Below are 8,674 nucleotides of genomic sequence, written 5' to 3'. Positions count from 1 at the left end.
CATATTATGCAAAGTAGTTAACCGTTTCAATCAAAATTTCCAATAAAAATAAATAAAATTACTTCAAACTTAACATTTCCTGAGACACAAAATTAAATTAAATAGTTTCCCACTTATTTTTTCTAAGTATCAAAAATAAAATAAAAAAATACAGATTCTGAAACACTGCCTTTAAATTGTGCAACTTCACATTCAGAATCAGAACGAATAAGTTTCAACAGAAATGCTTGGCTGTGGACCGGGACTTGGAACAAGAGTCTTACACCCCCTTTACAGTCTCTCTTGACTTGTGTGTGCAAGCCATTAGGAGCACGTGGTTGCAGTGAAGGAAGGTGAGCATATCTACATGCTCAGGGCTGAGGCTTGCGTGACACAAGACACAGGTGACACAAGTAGAGGAAGATATATGTGGTGACCTGATTGTTGGGTTGGGATACACGGAAAGTCCAAACTGTCAAGATCCATGTGTTAATGATATGAATTGCATTTCTCTGCAAATTCCCGTGAATACCATGAGAAATCCCCAGAGTGATGTTACTGCTGCATCATTAACTTCATTTGAAGAAAGAGCCAATCACAATATGCTCTCTATTTGTCACTTTAATTCATTAAATTACTTTAATAATAATTTCAGCCACGCTGTGGTTAATAATAAACTACTGTGGAATGCAACAAAAAGGTTTAAAAATCAAAAGGTCTGTGAGGTCAGAATGAAAGCATTGACATGTGACATGTAGGCAGTGATACTTCTTACTTCAATTTTAAGGAACTAAGATCAGCTTTCATTAACACAAACACACACTCACACACACATACACCCACACACACACACAACAAGGCCTTCCCATGATAGAGGTGAATTCCATGACCAAAGGTGACACGTCATGCGGTTCTTTCCAATCGACGCTGCTGCTCTATAAATATGGAAGCTGATGGAGTGGACATCCAAACAGTTGGAACTGTTCATCTGAGACATTCACCCAGTACTACACTGTGAAGGGAACACATACGTTTCAGGAGATGGCTGCTGCTCGTCTATGTCTGTCTGTGTTGGTGCTGATGCTGGCTGCCATTACTGTGAGCGAAGGTAAGAAGGAGCTTAATTGATAACTGTGTTCGATCTGTAAGTGAGCTAGATGTGAATAACTCTAATCTTCTTTCAAATGCTACAACTGCAGTCATGTATGATTCAGTCTGATTCATAATTTGTTGAACTAATGTGTTTGGAAAGTGAATCTGTCACCAGTGATGATGAAAAGTACTATTTTTATAATAGAAATGAAACAGGGAAACAAATAACATCCTATTAGAATGAAGTAGATAAAAAAAGCATTCTAGCATAGCTTCTATGTGATCATATTTTGGAGCTTCCTCCAAACTCAACCATGCTCAGCTTCACATGTTAATTTGACAGCTCCCTTGAGGCTCTGGTTGTGAGTTACAGGACATTAAAGCTGCACGAATCAGTATTTGAAAACAAACACTGCACTGAATGTGAAAGAGATCTCTGTAAAGCTGCTTTCAGACATGCACTGAACTCGGGAGATCCTCCAAATGTTTCTCACATGTAACAGACGTAAACAAAAAAAAAGAGAACAAATATTTGAAGAGGACAAAGTGGAGCCAAACAAGTAGAAGATGAAGATGTCAAGAGATTTTGTGGTGATAACGCCAGTGTTAATGTCCTGTACACAAAATCATATGATCTCCGTAGCAGAATGAAACATCCTGACATTCTATCTGCTGCACCACCCCTCACCTGAATCCTCCGAAACATTTGTTTCTGATGTCTGAGCAGAGAATCTCTCAAGCTAAGCTCCGCTTAGCTCCGTAGCCCATTTTGGCTTTATTGTTCAGAGTCACTCTCAACATTTGCCTCAACCTTGATTCTAGCAGCAGCAGGCTGCTCTCTTTGAGAAAAGAGATTCAGATAAACGGACTTACTGCCAGGCACCAAACAGCAGACAGGCTAACAGAATAGACTTGCTGTGGACCAAATCAGAGTAGAAACAAGTGTGAATATTGGACATAAATGCAAAGATATGACTCCAAATGAATGCTAATGTCACTGTGTGTCTGCTGAATGTGTAAATACGCAACACATTAGCCATGACAACTCATTTTATCTTGTTCTGCTGCTCCTTGGTGGTCAGGTTTTAACACTGCATATACGAGTTGTATCAGAGATCTGTTCTAAAATAAATATAAAAATGTCAAACAAAATTGCTGTACTTTTCTAAACTGAACAAGCCCTCTTTCATCTACACAGCAGTGTTACATACGTCAGTGAGCTTTTCCATATCACAATGGAACAACTGAGAAGTGACACACTTTCTCCAGTGATAAAAAAAGGTCATTAGGTTTGGTGTCACATAGGAAATCAAAGGGGGAACAAAAGGAGGAACTAACAGTCAATGTATGAGATGTTGTTGGTTGCTGAGTTGTATTTTCATAGATGACTGTTTGTAGGTGTGCGTGGTTTCGGCCCAAAGAAGTGCTGCGTTCGTTTCATCAAGAAACTGCCCGAGGACAAGGTGGTCGGCTACATGAGGACTAGCCAGCGGTGCTCACAACCGGCCATCGTGTAAGGAGAATGAAAAATAGAGCATTAACATTATTGCACCTAAGCATGAATGTACTAAACCTGTTGTTGGTCTGTGTGTGTGTGTGTATCAGGTTGAAGACAGAGGCAGGTCACCAGCTGTGTGCCAGACCTTCAGCCGCATGGGTGAAAGAGACCATCAAGAACCTGAACGCCAAATCCAAGCCAGGAGAGGCGTCCAACCTGTAACCATGGCAACTTCTCTTATCATAAGAGTCTTCTCTGAACAAGATCTTAATGTGATTTGACTTTTAGATTAAGAGTTGTTTTAAACATATATAGTTTGTGGCTATCTCCAACAAAAGTCCTGCAGGGAAACCACCATAAGCTGAACAGCAGCTCTTTGCTACTATATGTCAGCAATATATACTTCTAATATTATATTACATAGTCTTGAATAAAATATGCAGGGATGCGATCCAGTTATGCTATACATAACATTTATATATAACATGTAGAGTTGTCTTTATTCCAACATTGAAATTATCAGTATAGGGTTTTTTTTATATCTGGTTGGAAAAATAATTGACTTTTAATCAGGTATCATTTTTTGGTTAAAGGTCCCGTGTGCAAAATTTAGGTGAGAGGGAACTATTGGGGGAAATTTAATGTAGAATAATCCTCATGATGTTTTCATTAGTTTGTTTCATCTAAATTGTATGAATTGTAGTTTTCTTTACTCCAGAAAAGACCCTTTATATTTAAATACTTTATATTTACATCGAGGGGACCCTGTCTACGGAGGCCGCCATGTTTTTTACATTAGTCCAGACTGGACAAGCTACACACCTTTTGAGTTTTTATGACAACTGAAAGCTACAACGGGTTCTTTTTCATGTTTGGGAGGGGAGGCTGAGGTGAGGGGTGTTCAGCTGCAACATGCAATTTCAACACTGGATATCAACAAATTCTACACACTGTACCTTTAAGACAACACTTAAAGTCTGGCCATAAACACTGTGATGTACTGTTTGAACTATGTCACAAAAAGACCATTCACTGTGAAAGACCATTGTGTTGCATCTCCACATGGTGTCATCAGTTGACTAAGCTACGGACTAATGCACTGTTTCTACACTGAATCATTGTGAGCTCTTTGACTTGTTTTATATGAAGTAAGGATGTGTTTTTTTAAGTCATGTTTTTACTCAAGGTACTTTGTAACCCACGTTAAATTATGATATGAATAAGAATAAATAACTTTAAAAGTTGCATAAATATCTGTGTTGATGTTCTGTGTATCCGTGCCTAATGTTGATTGGCTAACCTGCAGGTTCAGGAGGGGGTGGAGTTAAGGGGTGGGAGAGACAGGGGAGTTGTGTGTGTGAGGGAGTTGGATAGAGGCGGAGAGTTGTAACGGGAGTGTTAGAGAAGTATCAGCGTGAGTTGTGGTTGTGACAGCAGCTCGTGTTTAGGGACCCATATTGTGGTTCAAATAAAGCATTGAAAGAAAGGCAACAACTCTGGCTCTCCTCCTTTAACCAGAGGCATTACAATATGTTGAAAGATTAATAGTGTGCCTGTATAAATTCATGTCATTGCCCCTTTAAGGGCTTAGTCGCAGCACCTCAGTGACGCTGCTGGAGCAGAGACCTGAGGGAGAAATCAAAGGAGAGATCGGAGAGAATGAGCGGTGATCAATTAGCAGCAAGAAAAACTGTGAACAAGTTGATTTAGAACCTGCAAACGATACTTACCTGGTCAGGAATTGACGAGGAAAAGATAAAAACTAAGCCACACCGGTTTTGGTGAGTTTTATGTTTACTTCATTACATTTTTACTGTGTAGTTCTTTTTTTTTTTCTGGCGGAGGGCTAATGCTAACACCGTAGCTGTTTACAATGAAATGCTTTGTCATAAACTGTTAACCAGTTATTAGTTTGGGTTTATGATTACTGTGAATGTTACAAAAGTGTATGTATGCTGTGTAAATGGAAAATGTGTTCAGTAGTTTGTGTGGGAGCCTGAGCCTGTAACGACCTCAGAAACGAATGCTGGTGGACTCAAATGCACGACTCCAATGCAGGCAGTGAATATAACAAAGGTTTCTTTTTTTAATCAGAAAGGTGCATAAAGAAAAAGCGCTCTCTTGGCTGATCAAAAAGTAACAAAATAAAACACTTGCAAAACTATGAATCAAACAAAAGATCATAAACTTGAAGAAGCACACTGTGGCGGTGGGGTAGGGTTAGGGCGCCAACTGCTGGACAACAGGGAGGAGTGGCTCAGCCGGTGATCCGACAGCTGTGCAGAATCAGGTGATCAGGGCAATCAATAAAAGCATGCTTGTAACCTGGTTCTGCTCTCTTGTAGTAGGCTGGCGTCCTGGGAGCAGAGGAGCGGCAGACATGTGTGTGTGTGTGGGTTGGAAGACCCCGACAAGATATCTATCTATACATATATATGTGTGTGTGAGTGGTTGCCAGGGGAGGCAACTGGAAATAAAAGACTTTACAACCGCCATTCTCTCCTCCCGTCCTTCCCCGGAGTGGGCCGAGTATCCCACACACACAAACTTGGCTTGGCAGCGAAACTCTCTTAACTCTCATGGACAGAACAAGATGAACTGTCACAGGACAAAGGGAGACGAGGACTATTTATACATGAGGAAGGGGAAAACAGGTGAAACCAATCAGGGGCGGGGAAGACGATCCCCAAGGCAGGAAAATCACATAAAGGGAGGAAGTCAGGGTCTGAAACGAGAGGGAAAAGGTGAGTACAAAATAAAAAGTGACATGGGTGAAGCCTCTGTTGCAACCACAGTCTATGGTTGCAACGCTCGTCCAGATATCAGTTGTGAGTGCCACGCTGTCAGTCTTTTGCAGGGCTTTGTTTTGTGAGGAAGGTTCTTGATGGAAGTTCATAATTGGGATGGAAAGTGGAAATCATAAACAGCTGAAAAGGGTACTTTGGAAGAGGTGAGTGCATGCAGAGGTGCGGCAACAGAGCTGAAGTTCCGGATAAACTTTCTATAGAAGTTGGCAAACCCCAGGTAATGCTGTACCTTCTGTCTGCTGCCCAGAATTGGACAATTGACCACAGCACGGACCTTAGCTTGGATCTGGTTAGCAGAGATGATGTAGCCCAGGAACGGGACAGTATTTGCGTGAATTACATTTTTCTGCTTTGACATAAAGGTTGTTTTCTTTCTGAAGGACTTGGCAAATGTGACCTGCATGAGTCTCAGCATCTGGGGAGAAAATCTAAATATCGTCCAGGTATACAAACATTATTCAGAAAATTCTCTCAAAACATAATTTACAAATGTCTGGAAAACAGCTAGTGCATTGCAGAGTCCAAAAGGCATGACTAAATACTCGTAATGTCCACTAATGTTTTCCATTCATCACCTTCATGGATCCTGTGAAGGTGATAAGCATTTCTGAGATCCAACTGGCTGAAAACTTTGGCTATTTGGAGTAGTTCAAACGCAGGGTACTGTAATGTAGCCTCCTTAGTGACTGTAATGTCATGAAGGAGGCTGTAGTAAATGCAGGGCCTGAGAGAGCCATCCTTCTTACCCACAAAAAAGGTGAGTACAAAATAAAACAGGAAGTGTACGACAAGACTAGACATGACTGAAGCTTTATTTAACATAGAGTGCTCAAAACACACAAGACTAAACATGAACTAAACACAGGCATGACATAACTTTGAACATGAATGTGAATAACTTAACATAATTGAAGAGACATAACAGAGCCGTGAGTTAAAAGAGACCGTTCTGCCGCCATTTTAGCTCAAAAAGCACTTTAGCAGTAACATTACAACTCCAGAGACTGTGAAACATTTGTTTGCGTAATTTGAGGAGTTAAAGAGATTTATTTTGTTTATGACCTGTTACACAGATCAGGTTTTCTGCTCGGTTGGAAGCTCGGTCGAAGCGAAGATTGGTGTGCAGTGTGCGAGCTTGCACATACAGTATACACAGGCAGGAATCAAGATGGCGAGCCAGACCCAGACCTTCATCTCATCTTTTCCATCACATTAGTGAGGAAATCTACTGCGTATTGACTCGCTGCCAGAGTGGTAGGTGTGAAGTTATTCAACATTTGTTGTAACGTAATAGCGACCTCTTGTGGTAGCAACCCCCCCCTGTAGGTTAATTGGGGCGGATGTATTAACCTGCCGGATCTTCTTTATATGGATGCTATTGTTTTAACTGGTGAAGCTGAGCTGGTGAGTTAAGAGATGCATACAATTTGCTTATAACTTGTTGAAATGCTATAAATATGTTCATGTATGCACATTATACAATGGATAATATGTCTGTGTCATTAATAGTGTGGTTTTGTGTTCATTTTATGTCATTTCAGTTGATTACCTGGCGAACGGCACAGTTACTGTTCATGTGCAAGTTAGCCTAGCATGTATAAAATAGGAATGCTTATGGAAATAAACACTTGAAAGACAGTAAGCGGATGTCCGAGCTTGAGTGTGACACTGTTTCATCAGTTGAGGACACCCTTTACGGTGGGAGTTATTAGGTTAATGTAGTTAGTTTAATAAAACCGTACAGTAATCAACACTAAGCCAGCCCCGTGATGGAGAAGCGGAGGTCGGACAGTGTCAACAACAACAAACCACCGGAGGCTAGCGGGCGGACGAGACCCAGTGGAACGACCCGGCAGAGCATCCCAGCCGATCGACAACGCCTCGGACTCACATCAAGCCCTCCGGAAAGGGTATCGCTTGGTCTGTGACTGTGCTTGTGTGACCTTCATTGTGACTGTTTGGTGCGACGGCATAGGATAGGCCGATCGCCGCGAATTCGCTATTAGGCTGAAGGGCTCCAGTCAGGCCACGTGACCCATGAGCAGTATGACATGGTGCACACAGCATTGGAGAGCAGAGTTGAAGCACTGGAGGAGTTCGTGGGAAGCTGGGACCGCTATGTCCTGGACAAGGAGGTAGATGACATGCGGGTTTGCCTCAAGGTCTACAAGGAGAAGAGAAGAATGACGACAGTTGCACTGGCAAGCGGTGAAGAGGACGTGGGGGGCGATGGTCAAAGCGGTGTGGACAATGGAGGAATGGCCGCCACTGATAAACCAAGTGAGCCTTCGGATGGTGGTGGAGACAGTGGTATGGCTCGGAATGATGGTGTGCAATGTCCGGGTGCAGGCCCTGCCACCACCCCAACCGCTGCTGTGATTGGCAGTGCACTGGAAGGTAACGTGGACCGTCCTGATGGGGCACAAGGCACAGGCCCCCCGTCAGGGTCTCCTCAAGCGCCACCGCAGAGGCATCCACCGCGGAGTCATCCACCGCAGAGTCATCCACCGCAGAGGCATCCACCACAGCGGTCCATGAACCCAACATTTGACCCCGACTTCTCTAGCACACCGCGGCAGCAGCGAGGAGCGCACGCTGTGCTACCGGACAGTTTTGGTGCAGGACGGAGTGGATCTACCACCTCGCAGGGATTAATTGGGCCCAGGATTGCGCTTGCACCCCTAAGCCTACCAAAGTTCTCTGGAGACAGGCGAAGCTATTTGCGATGGAAGAATAACTGGGGGACCCTTCAAGCATTAGCCGAGCCCAAGGGCTCCCCAGAGTGTAGGCTCTTCCACCTGCTGGACAGTATCGCTGATGCAGTAAAACGTGAACTCAGACTGTCTCATTGCCGTACTGCGGAGGACGTCTTCCGGGTTTTGGAGGACTGTTATGGGGACATGTTGCAAATAGCAGACGACATCGTACTGGAGCTACAGGATTTACCAGCTGTCCGCAACAACCAACCAAGGGAGACTTGCAATTGATCCAAGCGGTGGAAAGGGCGCTGTTGGACCTTATAGACTTGGGTTGTGAGGACGCCATGAAAAACCAGTTGGTGCTCGGTCACTTGAAAGTAAGCTGCCGGACAGCATGAAGGAAAGGTGGCTCTTGTACCGGTGTGATGCGGCCAGCAACATCAACCCACGTAACCGATTCGACAAACTGTGGCAGTTCCTGAGAGATCAGAAGACGGTTCTGGTGCAACTGGAGCAGTTACAGATCACGAGACGACCGAGCTCTGCCAGAGCAAGTGAACCAAGCCCTCGTGAAAAGCCTAAGGAAAGACTGGGGGTCC

General features: G+C 43.4%; 1 protein-coding gene across 2 annotated transcripts; it reads left to right on the top strand.

Annotated features, from left to right (window-relative positions):
• The first annotated feature begins 777 nt into the window (after nucleotides 1-777).
• Nucleotides 778-3,820, top strand: LOC138410785 (C-C motif chemokine 4-like). 2 transcript variants are annotated; one of them, XR_011243377.1, is made up of 4 exons: nucleotides 778-1,087; nucleotides 2,470-2,584; nucleotides 2,677-2,887; nucleotides 2,963-3,820. XR_011243377.1 is itself a non-coding variant. In XM_069527930.1 (3 exons), exons 1-3 carry the CDS (start codon nucleotides 1,021-1,023, stop codon nucleotides 2,789-2,791), a joined length of 297 nt encoding a protein of 98 aa, XP_069384031.1. In that variant the 5' UTR covers nucleotides 778-1,020; the 3' UTR covers nucleotides 2,792-3,820. The 2 variants fall into 2 exon arrangements, 1 of the variants encoding a protein (XP_069384031.1); XM_069527930.1 differs by having other exon boundaries at nucleotides 2,677-3,820.
• The last annotated feature ends 4,854 nt before the right edge of the window (nucleotides 3,821-8,674 follow it).

This window comes from Paralichthys olivaceus, chromosome 7 (genome assembly GCF_024713975.1).
Source record: "Paralichthys olivaceus isolate ysfri-2021 chromosome 7, ASM2471397v2, whole genome shotgun sequence".
Classification (NCBI taxonomy): domain Eukaryota; kingdom Metazoa; phylum Chordata; class Actinopteri; order Pleuronectiformes; family Paralichthyidae; genus Paralichthys; species Paralichthys olivaceus.
Note: the sequence above shows the minus strand (reverse complement) of the source record. Positions and strands in the feature narration are given on the sequence as shown.

Coding starts and splice junctions, on each gene's coding strand:
- LOC138410785 (XM_069527930.1), top strand. CDS start 1,021: ATGGCTGCTGCTCGTCTATGTCTGTCTGTGTTGGTGCTGATGCTGGCT. Junction 1,088..2,469: donor TGCCATTACTGTGAGCGAAG/GTAAGAAGGAGC, acceptor GACTGTTTGTAG/GTGTGCGTGGTTTCGGCCCA. Junction 2,585..2,676: donor TGCTCACAACCGGCCATCGT/GTAAGGAGAATG, acceptor TGTGTGTATCAG/GTTGAAGACAGAGGCAGGTC.